At 33.7% G+C, this 15938-nt stretch overlaps 2 protein-coding genes across 7 annotated transcripts in view; one reads left to right on the top strand and one right to left on the bottom strand.

Annotated features, from left to right (window-relative positions):
- The window catches only part of LOC135692714 (uncharacterized), a 35143-nt gene extending 22847 nt beyond the window's left edge, over positions 1-12296 (bottom strand). For 4 of the 5 annotated variants that reach the window (XM_065210967.2, XM_065210965.2, XM_065210969.2 and 1 more), the window contains exons 1-19: positions 12199-12296; positions 11045-11183; positions 9131-9234; positions 8401-8462; positions 8026-8124; positions 7127-7206; positions 6861-6925; positions 6222-6482; positions 5466-5585; positions 5017-5040; positions 4593-4695; positions 4002-4069; positions 3560-3637; positions 2541-2648; positions 2363-2429; positions 1756-1856; positions 1121-1282; positions 757-837; positions 276-317 (exon numbers count right to left, since the gene is read on the bottom strand). In XM_065210967.2, coding sequence (XP_065067039.2) covers positions 276-317; positions 757-837; positions 1121-1282; positions 1756-1856; positions 2363-2429; positions 2541-2648; positions 3560-3637; positions 4002-4069; positions 4593-4695; positions 5017-5040; positions 5466-5585; positions 6222-6482; positions 6861-6925; positions 7127-7206; positions 8026-8124; positions 8401-8462; positions 9131-9234; positions 11045-11159 — 1740 coding nt within the window. In that variant the 5' untranslated portion in view covers positions 11160-11183; positions 12199-12296. Of the gene's footprint in view, positions 1-275; positions 318-756; positions 838-1120; positions 1283-1755; positions 1857-2362; positions 2430-2540; positions 2649-3559; positions 3638-4001; positions 4070-4592; positions 4696-5016; positions 5041-5465; positions 5586-6221; positions 6483-6860; positions 6926-7126; positions 7207-8025; positions 8125-8400; positions 8463-9130; positions 9235-11044; positions 11199-12198 lie in introns of all 5 variants that reach the window. The other variant, XM_065210966.2, reaches the window with a different exon arrangement.
- An 11-nt stretch (positions 12297-12307) lies between these two features.
- The window catches only part of LOC135692713 (calcium-dependent secretion activator 1), a 31967-nt gene continuing 28336 nt past the window's right edge, over positions 12308-15938 (top strand). For both annotated transcript variants that reach the window (XM_065210964.2, XM_065210963.2), the window contains exons 1-3: positions 12308-12587; positions 13740-13911; positions 15365-15714. In XM_065210964.2, the coding sequence (XP_065067036.1) occupies positions 13746-13911; positions 15365-15714 (516 nt within the window). In that variant the 5' untranslated portion in view covers positions 12308-12587; positions 13740-13745. The remainder of the gene's footprint in view (positions 12588-13739; positions 13912-15364; positions 15715-15938) is intronic.

Raw genomic sequence — 15938 nt, 5'->3', positions numbered from 1 at the left:
TTTCGCTACAGCTCCATGGCTACCTCTTTATCAATAAATCGTTGATTTATGCATTCACCATATTATTAATAGACTCATCTCAAAATGACTTATCCCAGTACCTATTCAACAACTACGGGTGAAAAATAACCGAAATGTTTTCTTTCCAACGATATTTTTCAAGTTCTCACCGAAATTCACCAAAAATAATCCACCGAAGGTTATGGCACTGGTTTCTTTGGTACTTAATGTAAGCGGTATGAGGTAAGATAGAAGTAAGTTAATCAAGCTTGTACCTTGGCTTCAGATAGATCAATACCCTCCAAAGTTGCGCTGGCCTAAAAGTTGAAACAGTTATCTTAACGAATTAAAAAAAAGAAAAAAAACAATATAATCAAATATTTCCCTACATTCTATAAATGACAAACATGGAAAGACGTTCAAGCTCAGAGAACAGTTGACTCAATATTTACATTGAATATTTACATTAGAGGTAGGCTCAAATACTGCCTTACAGATACAAAACTGAACAGAAAAAGAGAAAAAAAGAAAAGTTAATCTATAATTTGGTTATTTTGAAGATCATTTGTGGCGCTGCATTCCCATTTGTTTCCTAAAATTTCTCGTTTTTTAGGCACTGTCCTCAGCCATCCCATTCAAGCCATTCTCGAGAAAAATACATCTTCGCGTGAATCTTGCTTTAAACTTCATCATGTTAAATTTAATAGAAATACAAAAAAGAAAAGAATGAAAGCGAGATTTGTAAAACAGACAAACCACAGGAGAGAGCACATATGCAGCATAAGCCTCGTTTTGAAGAAGAGGAATGTCCCCAACATACTGGTTTTCTCCAGATGCCTAGGTGTGTGCAAAAAAGTCTTAAAATTTTGACAATAAATACGTATAGTGGCTGTAAGAAGAATATACATTGTTGAAGATAAAAGGCTGCAATGTTACTAAGTAAGCATCGAAAGCCTCAACTGACAAAGTCTAAAAAGAATGAAACAACAGGGCTCTTAAATGGTTATGCACTAACTATACAAAATCGACAAACCATAAAGGGTTAAAACGATTCAAAAAATGCTATAAGTCCGCACTATATTTTTCTTTGATCTAAATTGAAATGTGAATAGATATATACCTGGACTTTGCCTTCAATTCTGATGAATGGCTTGTTAACAGATGAATTTTCATCCTCTGAAACATGGAATGTTTGTGCACCAGACGAAACAGGAGAGACGAAGTTTTCAATGGCACTTAAGGATCTCTTTGATGATCTCCCTTCGTTCAAGGACAGGCAAAACTAAAAAAATCAACAGCATTTCAGCATATAAGGCTAGCCAACAAACATTGAACAGTTTGAGATTCATTATAACCTAAAGAAGATATATATTGAGAAATTTGAAATTAGGCATTTCTTTCAGCAAAGCTGCAACTCTTTACTCAAGACGAAAATTGCGCATTTTTTTTGTTTGAGAACAGATAACTGATTTTTACAAACATTTAGCGATTCCACTGAAAGGTATTTTCTAAAACTCTCTACTGCCAAATGCAGTGAAACTTGACACTTTCGATATAGCTCTAGGTTTATGAATGATACTGTTAAATGGTCAATTGCAGAGGGCTTAATAACGCATATAAAAGGCTTGCCTGGTGATCACATCGAGCGTGAAATTTACCGAAGCAAATTGAAACCATGCTGCTCTACACACCAGAGTGTACTGTTAGGCTTAGGTCTTTGTATAATAAATAGAAATATTTTAAAAAGAAAATTACCTTGTAAAAAAGGTTCACTGCCACATTTTTGCAGTAGTCGAAATTGACTAGTTTGTTTTCTGGGTTTGGTTTCAAGCAGTTTTGCAACATTTTAGCAGCATCTAGAGAAAAAAAGGGAAAAAGTTCTGCTAAGTTGAACTAATGTTCCCTGTTTCTTAGAAGTAAAAAGGTTAAAAACGAAATAAAAAATGTAGTTCTGGAGAAATAAAGGTTGGTGATGCAATAGTTAAAAGAATAAGTCAAAAAACAAAAGAGCTAAATAAATCATAAAATTAGCCTAAAACAATTTATTTCTACATAAGAATGAAACATCCACGTCGAATTTTGATAATAAGTTTCATACTTCATACTAAAAAAAGCAATAAAAACATGTGCTTCTACAGTCAAAAAGTTTTAAACAGCTGGACATAGCACTGAGAATAATGAGTGCATTACAAATTGCACTGTAGAGAGGTTTTTTTGGCCTGAAAGCTTCTTGTTCTAGACATTGACCAGTATTTTGCTACAAAGTCCTTATTTTGAGGTGTCCCTTATAAGGAATTCTAATAATGGAGATTTGATCGTGAAAAATTAAAAAAAGGAGTCATTTTCCAACTCAGTCAATTACTTGCAAAAAGGTCTGGCTCGTCGAGATTTTTTCCTTCCAAAAAGTTTTCCAAATCAGTTGCTCTTAGCTAAAAGAAATGTTCAACACTGTCAATATTTGACCAAAACAATTAAATGGTGAATTACACGATCACTTACAGAGGTATTTAATCAAATAATATCTTCAAGATGAAATTTACCATTTCGAGGCCAACACCTCCAAAAATCAAACGAGGCTTCTTTGTAAACAGTAACTTGCTTTTATCAAAAGTGGCATAAAATCCAGCGTTGACATATCCATAAGAATTCTGGGGAAAAATAACACCGAAAATGGTTACATAAATCATTTTTAGAAAGCAGAAAGTAAGAGTCAAGTAAAATGGGATTACAGAAGCGGTATAACATTTCAAGGTTAACGCAGCTGCGGTTAAAGCTCTTCAAAAATAAATAGTTCTTTGCAGTTAAAAAATTATAGGCATACAATACAAGATTATACAAAGCGAAAGAATGAAATAGATGTTAGGATAGGAAAACTAGCTAGAAGCGAGTACAAAATTAAACAACAAGTAGGTCCCAGCCTGCGTGCAGACTTGGAAATTTAAAAGAGGAGAGAAAATAGAGTCTGCGCAACAGAGCTACTTTTCTTGTTCGCTGACATCAACATTTTATTCTAAGCACTAAAACAACAACTCCATTAGCGTGCAATGTTTTTCTGATATTCTAGTTGTTCAAAAGAACGAACAGACTTATTCTATTATCCTTATACCATTCATTTATACTTCTGCTCGAAGGCTCCACTTTGAAAACTGAAAAAGAACAATTGAAATTCCCCCAACCAATCAAATTCGGTTCCTTGATTTTGAGGAACCCGTGAACAAGAAAATTGGCTCGGTTTCGCAGAATCTACTGAAAATTGTCAACAGAGGCTGCACGCAGGCTAGTAGGTCCAAGATGAAAGAGTTAGGAAGATTAGAGAAAACGTATTCTGCTATATCAAATAATGTGATAAAAAACCTGTATGAATAGAAATACATCAGATAGTCTGAAAGAAAACTGAACCTATTACTTTTAAACTCATTATGTAATCCATAGTTGCTTTATATTTGAAACCAATAAACGAGGCGAGCATATTTAGATTAGAGAAATAGTCAAGTTTGTGTCTGGTCAGTCACTGCAAAATTTTGCACTTTAATTCAAAATATCAATTTAAAAACGGCACCTGTTTTCTTGGCATAACTTTGAAGGTTTTCAGAACATCGTCAGCCTTGCAAACAGGTAAGGACGCAGAAACAATGACCTAGAATAACAACGTAAAAATTCTTTGGCGAAAAGATTGCAGAAAAAAACGAAAGTAAAAAGAAGATATTGAAGGTGATGATGCTAGATCTGGTAGTAAAAAAATATGTACGTGTAGATTTTTGATGATGCAGTCATTGAAGTAAGCGTGTCTAATGTCTGGAGCGTATCTAACATACCGCAGTATTTGTGCGATAATTTTTAAGAGACAAAATATTTCAGGTTGAAGGATTGGATATGATAAAGTCTACACATAACACCAAATTTGGTAATTTTAACCGATTTTAATAACAAAGCTTTCAGTCACATAGATTGGGGTAAATATCATGAATATAAAATTGGTTAGGAAAAGAATTGTGTTGAACCTTGTGCGACATATCACAAGTAAAGAATTCTTCCATGCTGAAGTACGAAGTCACGCCAGTAGTGTCAGCTGCGTAAAAAAGGGATAAAACGTTGAGAGATTATTCTGTTACAATGAAAATGGCACAGCGATTTAAGGATAAGATCTAGCTTATCGACAGGGAATCAAAGGCATATATCAAATAAAATATGGAGAAAATAATTCAATAGAAAATTATTTCATGACAAAATGTATTTCTTGATAAAAAATAAGTCTTTCCATGCTTGGGTCATTCTGTTGTTACCAACTCCTCATTTAGGGGATGTAGCTTCTTTTATATTCTCCTTAAAAATGATTGTTTGTTTCTTTTGCTTCAAAAAAACTGTCTAATTGCATTTGAAAAATGGGCTTATCAATGCAAAATACAAGCATTTTTATTATCAATTCTTTAAAATTGGTTCGTTTGTTTTGAAATGTTATAAAAACATTTGTCTATGTCTTATATGCTATAATTTTTCATCCAGTCGAACTAAGTTGGAAATCGGAACCCTTGGCGTGATACTAAAGGTCTGCAATGTGTAACTATACTTTGAGCATGAGCATGTTGACTTACCAATCTTCAGTTTGGCACCAATGGCACTGAAGATAACAAAGACATCAGATGGAAAATGTTTATGAAGATTAACAAGCATTATGTTGCCTGCCCATGTAGCTACCTGAAGAAACAATTCACGTTGAATCAATCAAGAAAGCTGCGGGATGCTGCTTGAAAAACTAAGAAAGGCTTCAAAGTATATCAAAGTTTGAAGCATGAATTCAGCAAGTAAGAATATCCACCTTTTGCCTGCGACTTTAAAATTGTTGTTTATAAAAATCACCATAGTAGGATTTTCAAATGCACGTGATACGAAACAATTAAAAATACCAATTAAAAATAAACACGGTGTTTACTGTAGAACTTAAAAACGAATACACATCTTCAAAGAATAAATTTATTCAAAAGGACGTTTGAAATATATATCATTTATTCAACTTACATTCCTGATTGGAAGAGATGCAACCTGTGGAAAATATAATGGACGTGAAATACCCTCTATTGTCAGTGAATAGCATTTGACAGATTGAATTTTGTTCAACATGAGGCTCCCTTGTTAAGAGCGAGGAAAATGTTAGAAGAATCGAAATTCAAGAATGTTAAAATGTTTAGCTGTTACTGTTTTAAGTATCCAAATTTTCCTAGAATACTTAAGTACCTACAAAAAGCAGAGATTGTACCCAAAAATTGATCGTTATTGTAAAACCATGAGCATATTGTACAAACTTTAATAGCACCCATAATAACAGCGTTGGCACTATTGGAATCGAAAAACCTTATTTCTTGAAGCCGACTTAACTTGTATATTCAGTGTATACTTGTTAAAAAAACAAACAACACATAATTTTTGCAAATGTTCGATAAGTAATTGCAAAGTAAAATTGAATTTACCTTTTCAAGGTGCTCCACAACTGATGAAAATGCAGTTGATTGTGGAAAGTTTTTCTTGAAAAACAAGATCAGATCAGAAAGTGTTACACATGCCCCAACCTCGATCTCATTTTCGGACATCTGTTGAAAGAAAGAGAAGGTAAAAAATTAAATTTGAATGGATTCTATGTGCATTTCTTTGACCAAAAACAAGAAAAATAAAATAAATATTCCAATGACTGTTGGAAGCAAAACATTTCATCTGATATATATTTGAAAATATTATTGATTCAATTATTAGCCTCTTATACATCAATCGTTTATTCTGTTTGAAAAATATACATTTATAGAATGATTAGAAAGGCAATATACTGTATGGAAAATAAAAACCATCTTATCGTGCGTTTTTCGTAAATTGAAAACCCTAGCAAGCAATCAAAGGGCTCTGTAAGTAAACCAAAGAAACTTTACAAAAGCAACTGATTAGCCACGAAATACGTCACCTTTCACCTGACAAATAACGTTTTTATTAATCTAATTATGTATTTTTATAAACAAATAATAAAAAGTTTATCGACTTCAGTAGATTTCATTCATGGGTTTATTTGAGTCGGTTCTAATAACGCTGGGACTCATGGAAGTCCTTCATTATATGCAGAACATATAAACGAAACGCAATACAGCGACCATTTACAAATAACAAGTCAAAATAGCATCATAAGCTTGAAACTATTATCTCTTTTGATAAATGACATCATCGTAAGAAAAAATAATTACCCTCATTTCTCTCAACTCCTTTACTCGCTTAAGGCCAACATAAGCATCGAAAGAGCCCTCGCTCTTAAAAATCCCGACTCCTGTATTTCCCGATGTGAGCTTGATTGTTTTTCCATGGAGCTTTTTCAGCGTTGCAAAAAGTTCATTGAGACACTCTGGGCTGTACCAAGAGCTAGTCGAAAGCTTTTCTAGACTGAGGTCAACGAGTTTTGGCTTTTGTTTCGTGCAGTTTTTCATGCAGCTCTTGATCTTACGAAAATCCTGTGAAGTAACAAAACACTTTATCACATCTCTTAAATAACTTGATTAACAGTTGAACATTGCCGTGGTTAAGGTAACTGAGGACAATGAGGGCTTCAGTCATTTTGTTAATACAACCTGATTTACAATACTTGCGTAAATTTGCAGAGAGTTCTAAAAAATAATCACTTAAATTGATTTTATGACGTAATTAAAAACGACTGTCAAAAAAAATTAACACAGTTCTCAAGTTTGGGTATTCCGGCCTTCAAGTCACGTGTTAGAGGAGGAAAGATGTTTTCCCGAACCTTCTACAGTTGAACCAGATCATAAAGGCCAGTTAGAAAATGCTTAAACCTTAAAAACTAGTAAACGCTTTCATAACAAACGATACATCACCTCAATATCAACTACCCCTGCATCTTTTGAGAAACTCTTCATGGCATCTAATATTGGCCTATAGCCTGGAGAGCAAAATAATTTGCATATGGTTTAGATACACTCAAAATTTGTCACAAGGAAAAAGTATTGGCGGCCTAACTAAAAAGGCATTATATATTTGCATTAAGAGAACAGATGAAGTCAGCTTCATAACAACTATGATTGCTGAAATTAAGTATATATAGAAATAAGACAAAATTTCTATCTACCAAAATTTCAGATACCTGTGCACCGGCAAATATTTCCATCCAATGACTTTTCAATTTCTTCCTTGCTTCTTTCATTTGAATCATTGGCAAGATAGCTGTCAACAAATAAATTAATTATGCTATCAATAGAGTTCTTTAAGGTATATTTTTCTAAAGTGAACAAAAAAGATAGGTGTCTGCCATGAAGAAACGTAGAATGCCCTGATACTAAACCAACATTTCATAAAACTGATACTTTAGCTTCCGTTTTTAACATACTGTCCCATATGAGAATCTGTTGATTATATGTGCTAACTTTTCAAAAAAGACTGTTTGGGGACAGAGAGGGAATGCAATAATAATAATAATAATAATAATAATAATAATAAGACCATATTTATACAGGTAAACTTGTTCAGCAAAAATGAGTTTGCTGCTATCAATCAAGGACCTGTGAAACTAATGTACCTACGATATAAATGTTACAACAATATAGTTTAAAAAAGTTATTACAAATAATTAAATCTAGAGAAAAAGTTAAAAATCAAAGTCGATATCCTTGCAGCAACTCTTGAACTTCAGTATAACAAGATTTGCATTATGCTTTTCAGAAAATCAAAATAAAAAAGCAGGGATTTGGCTCCATGGTATTCTAAAGACATTTGGTAGACTTTGTTTTCGAACAATCCTAAGATAGCAGAAAGAGCACCTATCAAGGCACCCTTCATTTGTTAGAAAATACATGACTGTATTTTTTGCAGTTTCTATTTTGCATTTCATTGGCGACTCTCATTACTCTAGGCTGAAAGTTTTGTCATGTCAGGGTCTCGAACCACAGACCCTTGGATCTGTATTCTGTGACCCTAACAACTGGCCAAACTAGCACCTTTTATATGCTTATAAAACCACAATTTATTTGCTACAGAATGAAATACCTGAATCCATTCATTATAATTCCAGGAGTGCAAAATCCACATTGACTGGCAAACTGTTCTGCAAATGTTTCTTGAATTTTGTGGAAGCCATCTTTTTTGCTATAAAAATCAAGCACAACTTAGGCAAAAACTCAACTTGTATTTATATGAATAAGTCAGAAATTAGCAAAGTTAAAGATTATCAGGATCTACAGGTTACTTAGGTATTAGAAGTTTCTCAAAATTAAACATATTCAAGCTAAACAAGTTAAGCAAGGTTATCTGCAGCCACACTGTCAGATTTTCTAAAAAACATAAACTTTTGAAAAAATTTGACTGTTATTATACAATAACTTCAAAACAGACATAATTTTATATGAGAAAAATCAAAGATACCTTCCAAGGCCTTCAGCAGTAATAACGTGATAGCCATCAAGAGAAATAACAGGCTGAAGACACTTGGGAGAAAAAGAGGAAGTTTCAGTAAACATAATAATTGTATAGAATCAGCGATATAGAATCAGTGAGCAGAAAAAATTGTTGCAAATTGATTAAGACAACTAAATATGTGGCAAATTATTTTTTAAAACCATTCCATACAGATGAAACTAGAAAACTAATTACATCAATATGTCAGATGTTTGAATTCTTTCATAGGGAAAATATATAGAGATAATAAATGGCCAGACACCCATTGATCTTACAGATAGACTTGCTAATAGAGATTTCAAGAAGATTGAATCGTTTAAATGTTTTTGCAACTTCCTTGATGCATTTTAGGGCTCAAATTTAATGGGAAATTAGCTTAAATTAGTTCTCTATCAAATGAAAATATGTTTTGATATAAAAAGACAGTTAAAACGGTGTTTCAATAAATGAAGCTTAGATAACAGAGGTTCAGCTAAACAAGGATACACTGTATATGCATATTATTTAGTATAAACTTAAAAAAAAACGGAAATGAAAGCTTTATATAGAATTATCCACCAGATACCCCTGTTTGTGCAATTCTTACACGTAGCTGCAAAGGTAGAATTTGACTTCATAACTGCAAAGATGAATAAATCTTACATCAAAAAGTTTCCAAGATTATTAATGAACTTGACAAAAGAACTGCAAAACTTACAGAATTAACAGCAACAATTGACTGTGGATGAGCAATAGGATCATCTTTTGAAATTGCAACTATGCAGCTACCACAGCCTCCTTCATCACAAAGCTTCTTTACACCTATCAATATGATGCAGAAACTCAATGAAGCACATGACACAGAATCATAGAGACACATGTGATCCTTATTTGTAATCAGATTAGAGAAAAGGCTATTGATAATTGGTCCCATCCATATAGTAAATTGCATAGTTTGCAAACACTTCTTTGCCCAAACACCAAGTGACTGTATTCAAATCCAATTTGAAGCTCAGGCGCATTAGAAGTTATTGTTACATGTGGCACCCTCTGAAAATATTGTCTACAGAGAATGCACCATCAAATGTGACATTTAGTATTGCAAAATCAAATACCAAGGTACCTTTCTAGATTTGAGCACCCAAGAATATCATATCAATTGTTTTGTTGAAAAAGTCTACACAGCAAAACTAAATTCAAAAAGTTTATTTTTCCCATCAAAAGATTACAAAACAGATTTACAAGCTACCCTACTTTACAAAATTACTACATAACTATACAATGCTACTTTGATGATACCCTGGGGAGCAGAAGGCTATGACTACCCTGTGGCCATTTGGACACAGCGATTAAGATCAGCAGATAGATGTTAGAAACATGACCTAAAAGAAAAAACAAAGAAAAAAATAGAAGGAAAAGGAGAACGCCTTTTTACCAAAAATGGGACAGGGTGGTTGGTTGCATCTGTGTGGTTTATTATGGAGTGTTTAAATTTTCTAATCAAATCGACCACATTTTTGGATAAATTCTAGAGTTAGCAGGAGTATATTTTTATCTTTTTCGTCAGGGCAGTCTTTATCATCATACAATAGAATATGCATTAGCACATTATTTTTAAGATTTGTATATCCAATTGGTCGTAATTAAGCAAAAACTCCAGTGAGAAGATCTCTATGTGGTACTGTGAGGGAAGGGCAGAGCAGCAACAAGTATTCAGTATCATCAATACCATCGTTTGTAGGGCACATTGGGTTTATGGTACAGTAGAATCCCGTTATAACATACTTGGTCATTACGTACATTCAGATATAATGTACTGGTGTGCTTGGTCCCGACAAAAGGTATGCTTGGTTTTAGTCAATTTTTACTTACCCTAGTTACAACGTACTTCGGATATAATGAACTTAATACACTGGTCCCTTAAAGTATGTTATAACCGGATTATATTGTATCCCAAAAGTTGTGCTTGATTTTGTGAAAATTCAATTTGCTGAGACCAACTCTAAGTTTTGTGAGATATGATAGATCTTTTGGTTCATGAACTCCAAAGTCAGATTTTGCAGAGGGGAGGGGGGGGGGGGAATTATTGATAGAAGCTTAAACTATAATAGAGTAGTTGATGAAGCATCCCTAAACTCAGGATTGAGCTTATCCCATTCAGATATGCAGTTGGGATACAAACTAGATCGAAATTTTTCAGTTCTTGCCCCCAATCACCCAATAGCATCCTGGATGCAAAGAGAGTATTGAAACTTATGAGGTGCTGGAGTTGGCTCCTTAGTATATTGGGAAGTGAGATTATCCATGACCTTGTAAAACATGGTCATGCGTCTACTCCATCCATGGGACCTGAGAGACTCCCAAACAAGCTTTGCATAGATTTTTTCGTCTTTGAATTCATTTTGAATTTTTTGTTGTTTTTTTATTTTTTCAAACAGTTGGAAACGGCTGGGCATAAGATATATCTGCAAAAAATGCAGGGATTCAACTGGATCTGTGCATTATTAAGGAAGTATTATGTTTGACGAAAATGTAAGAATTAATAGACAACAAGCAAGTTAAAAAATCCTATAAAAATCCTGCCAGATATGTTTCCATATAGTTCTACTATCTCCTATAAAAAATGATGTACCTTTTAAAAAAGCCTTGTCTCTCAGCCAATCTGTGAGGTACAAATCAGGATCAGGGTTGACAACGACATACTCCAAACCATTAACCACAAGCCTTACTTCTTTAACAACATCCATTGTTATCTTACTGCATCAAGTAACCTATGATGAAAAAGTCTAAAAATGGAATTAAATATTTTCAAGACAAAAAGATAATAACAACAAAGACAAAGGCTCAACCCTTGCCATGCACCATGTATAACATGTCACCAAATTGCATTCCTACCACCTAAAAGATTACTGTTATCTATGAATTTACCTGCCAGTGCAATTCTGGCCATGTAGGACACACTACCCAAAAATTGGAGGATAGAATAAAACAGCATGTTCTGTCGAGTATTAGAAATACAGACCCCAGTCTTGCAGATCTGAAAATTAAACTAAAATTCTATTGTGTAGACAAAAGGAGTTTGTTTTCCTGTTAAAAATCCATTGGTAACATTCTCAATAGGCAAGCCGCACTGATTGGGCAACCTCAAAAGTCATGTGCTCAAGTTTCTGATTAGCCTATTTCAATCCACAACTGGGTAAATTTCTTAGCGTAGAGTTTTCAATCTATGTTCTGATGTTTTCTACTCTGAAGAGTGGCAGATAAAAAGCTTAAGTTGACTTAAATGTTTGCTTTTTTCAAAGCCATTTTCAAGTTTGTACCACCAAAAGATTGCTTATATAGGGTTTTGGAGATTGGTATCAAGAATTTGAATATTTCAAATTTAAATACCTATATAAAACACTGAATGCCTATAGATATATTTAATGTGGCATATTTTCCATAAAGTAAAGCAAAAGCTAAGGATGCCTCCTACAGAAATTTTTAAAGGCATTGAGTCAGGACAAAAATGTAGAGGGTATACCCAAACGTTCCCGAATCTGCTGAGTCATGATTTTTGTGCTGCAATGCTATTAGTTTTGACCTGGAACTGGTCAACCATGTACTGATTAACGAAACAGTTTCTATCAATAGCAAGTTGTCAACAACGGATGCTGATTTTATATGAAACTGCATTTTAAATTTTGCGTGCAATTTCAAACTTTGGCGTGCAAAGCTAGGCCCAGTTTTTTGTGAGGGGGAAATCTTATTGAATGTTGCTACAGCGCAAGAACTAGCCAACCTTACCAGATTCTTCCTGAATTTGCTTGACTTTCCTTCCTTTCTCCTTTCTTCACCTCGACTGCACCACTCCAATTGAATTGAATTGTTATTGTTGATTGCTGCTGTTGTTGCTTTCATTTCTTTCAGTATTCTGTGCAAATGTGAGCAAACGATAGGGAGGCGTTTGCTGCAAATATTGAAAATAGAAAATTATTAACATAATAACAATACTCAGGTGCGAAAAAGGTTCCTTTTTGAAGTTGAGAACAATCCGTTAGTGTCAATTCATTGCATTAATAAACGCATTCGATAGCGGAGATTGGACCTTTTCCTTCTATTTTCAAGTACTATTTTAGGCCCTAACATACGCACGCAAAGTGTTCCGCTGGAATGGTATCAGTTGAAGAGCAAAGGTATGATTTTATTTTTTCGCGAGAATTTTGGGTGTTTTGTCGTTTTTAATGGATGCAAAACGCAAAATTCTTACGCCATGGAATACAATCGAAACCTCACATGTATTGAATAAAAAGCAGGAAAAATTCCTGTTTGTTTCCTTGTGATGTGGACTCGTAAAATAGAATGAATCTGAACATGATCATAGAGGACAGTTCATGGACGCTGTTGATTAGACTATTATGATCGAAACCGAAACACATTTGATAAAATCTGACAGAAAGAGTGGACATGGAAGGTAAAAAATGTTTCATGTTGAAAGTCAAGTGTAAAATGTTTCATTTTTCTTTTTAAACCAAAGTTGTCAAGCAAGCCATATGCAAATGTGAACCCACTAGATAAATTCGAATTTAATTTTATGTTATTCAGCAACATATTTACAAGATACGGTATTAAAAGATAGGCCTTAAAAGTTAAAGATTGATGGATACAATATGTTTTATCTAATACAATTCGTAGTTAGGATGCCCAGGAAACTGAGAGAACCAAAAAGGTTCTCAAAATATCTGACCATTACAGGTCTGCCAAATAAAAAAGGATGGTTATCAAGGGCAGAACATTAGTTAACTGCCATGTCCTTCTTTGATACAGAAAGTACAGTTATAGGACAGTAATCAAAAGAGAAAGTCAACAGCAGAGCTTCATAGAAAATATGAACCAGATAAAATGTTCAGAAGTTTGATAACAAGTTTATCTAATAGATACACTTTTTTGTCAAACTGGTAATTTTATTGATGACCTTTTTATGCAGTTTAAACATTATCCAGCCAAAATGCAAGCTACCTGGAAAATGGTTCTCTGTTTGCAATACATGATCAAGCCCTTTTAAGTGAAATATTTTTGCTGTTTTGTTTGGCATGCATCAAGCTAGTATATTGCAAAGTATTGAAATCTTTGAGTGAGATGTTCAAGTTATTTTTGATATTTTAGTTCAAGCTTTTATAGCCCTTGGTGCATTTTCAATTCATTTTTTCAGGAATTCATATATAATAGATAACCTTTTCTTGTTTCTTAATAGATATCATCATATTTGTTTGTAAAATTACCCATGGTGGTAAAAAAGCTAAATAACCTGCAGACTTCTAAAAAGATCTTCCTTATTTATTCTTTAGTGAAAAATGATTGAATCAGATACTGATGATGAATTATCTGGGCATGAATCAGAGAAAGAGGAGGAAAATGAATTTGCTAATGAGGAGCACAGTGCCCAAGAACCAGACAGGCAAAGTAACACATCAGGCTCCTTTGTTTTGAAAAACCAAGCAAGATTAGGACTTGACACTGGTATTGTTTTCTTTTATTCACTTTACAATAATTCAGTATGAAGATTCTAATCAGTTGTAGAACTCATCCTAGTTTTTCAGGCTTGAAATAAAGCAAAAAATCTCTGTGAGTCAGTAGTCTGTTTGTGTTGATTTTTGCCCTGGCATGTTAGTTTTTCATCAATCTCATTTCTCTGGTCACCTTTGCGCTTGGTAGTGTGATGAAATATTATTACTGAAATTTGCTAGGTGTTGTGAGGCCTGGCTTATTGTCGACTAGTTGCACCTTTTTTATTGGTCATATGATCATTATTATTGATCTGGTCAAATCAATTGGCAAACCAGCAAAATGTATGTTGAAACTAGCAGCCACCATACCGTACTTTGTTGAAGTACTGTTGTAAAAAAATGCATAATTGCCCTTGAAAGGAATGTCTGTTTTCCCCCAAGAAAATTTGGTTTCTTATTTGAAGTCGTCTTTATCTGATATAGTTGGCAAAAGTTTGTTATCTGATATAATAGTTTGTTATCTGATATAGTTGGCAATGATATTACTCAACTGCCTGACGACCATTTATGTCATCTACTTCTTTTTGGAAGCATGGCTTACAACGAGAAAGCAAATGAATTAATACTGAAATGCACAGTTGAATATGTCAAGCAAACTAAACCATTTCAATGAATTTTCCTTAGTTGTTGTCTGCTATATCTGGTAGATTAAATCCTGTTGTCCCAAACTAACATGATGACCTATACAAAGTTGCATTTTTTACAGTATTGTACTGTATTTGTACTTTATTCTATCGTATTGGGCTGTACTGATGTTCTGTTTTGTGTATTTATAGTGTACTTATAGCGTTAAGTTTTGGAATATTTGTAAGGTTGGGTGTGGAGGCAACTCAATAATGTTATGTTTTTTGCCTCCATCTCAACAATGATCAATTCTTTTTGTATTTGTTTTTATTGTGATAAAAAAAGTCTTCTTTAATATACTGGCCTCACAAAATGCTGTTATATCAATTTTTTGTCAAATTGTTGGAATTTCCAGTTGAAATTTTTTAGGGAAAGTATCTTTTGCAATAATTAAATCTTGAAAAGTTTTTCTGGAAAATGCATTTTTCTACACAAAGGCAATAACTTTAGGAAATCCTTGACCAGTCAAAGGAACAACCCTTGCCAAAGATGGACACCTAAATGCTCAAGTTTAAATGTTGATAGCCTAATGATTTGTACACCTCCCCAAGTTATCAGTGTTGTCACTAATCCCCCCCCTCCCTGCACAATGTAGATTTCTTAATTTAAAACGCCACCATAAAGTATTGCAATTTAGCAGGATTGTAATGTGAAAGGGGTGAAAATTGAAAATCTGTGACAATTGTGTAGGTATTCTAGCAATTTTTGCAAGGATTGAAGGTATTATGCTCTTGCTTGCCATACGCAACGTTACTAATGAAAAATACCTTCCTTATTCTTAGGAAGCCCTCTGTTATCACGCCAGAATGCACCAATTATTCGACGAACATCTTCCCAGGCTTCCATTCGATCATCTAAAGATGCTGAATATGATGAAGAGGCAGAGAGAAAGGAGAAATTGCAGATTTACGTTTTCATCTCAAGATGTATTGCATATCCATTCAATGCAAAGCAACCAACCGATATGACTAGAAGGCAAGCAAAAGTTACCAAGCAAAATTTAATAGCAATAAAAGAACGGTTTGCTTCGTTTTTGGATGGAAAAACAAACATTCCGGCAGATGAAGCCTTGAAGAATGCTGTCAGATCCTACCATGAAAGTTTTCTTTGCAGCGATAGGGTTGCTAAAATGGTTTGTATAAATGACAGTAATTTAATTCAGAATATCTCTAATGTGAAAATCATTCTTCAACTGGTCAAGCGGTATATCAATGAATGTTAAACTTAGGCCTATGACTTTGTAACCCATATATTAATATAAAATTCCTGAACACATATTTTCCATATATCTAGTCAAAGTTGATTGACCCAGTCTGTTTTTTCCGAAATATACTCTACATTTGGTTCCTCTGTATC

Source organism: Rhopilema esculentum, chromosome 3 (assembly GCF_057945365.1).
Source record: "Rhopilema esculentum isolate cy_ngs chromosome 3, ASM5794536v1, whole genome shotgun sequence".
NCBI lineage: Eukaryota > Metazoa > Cnidaria > Scyphozoa > Rhizostomeae > Rhizostomatidae > Rhopilema > Rhopilema esculentum.
This window is presented reverse-complemented; position numbering and strand designations above follow the sequence as displayed.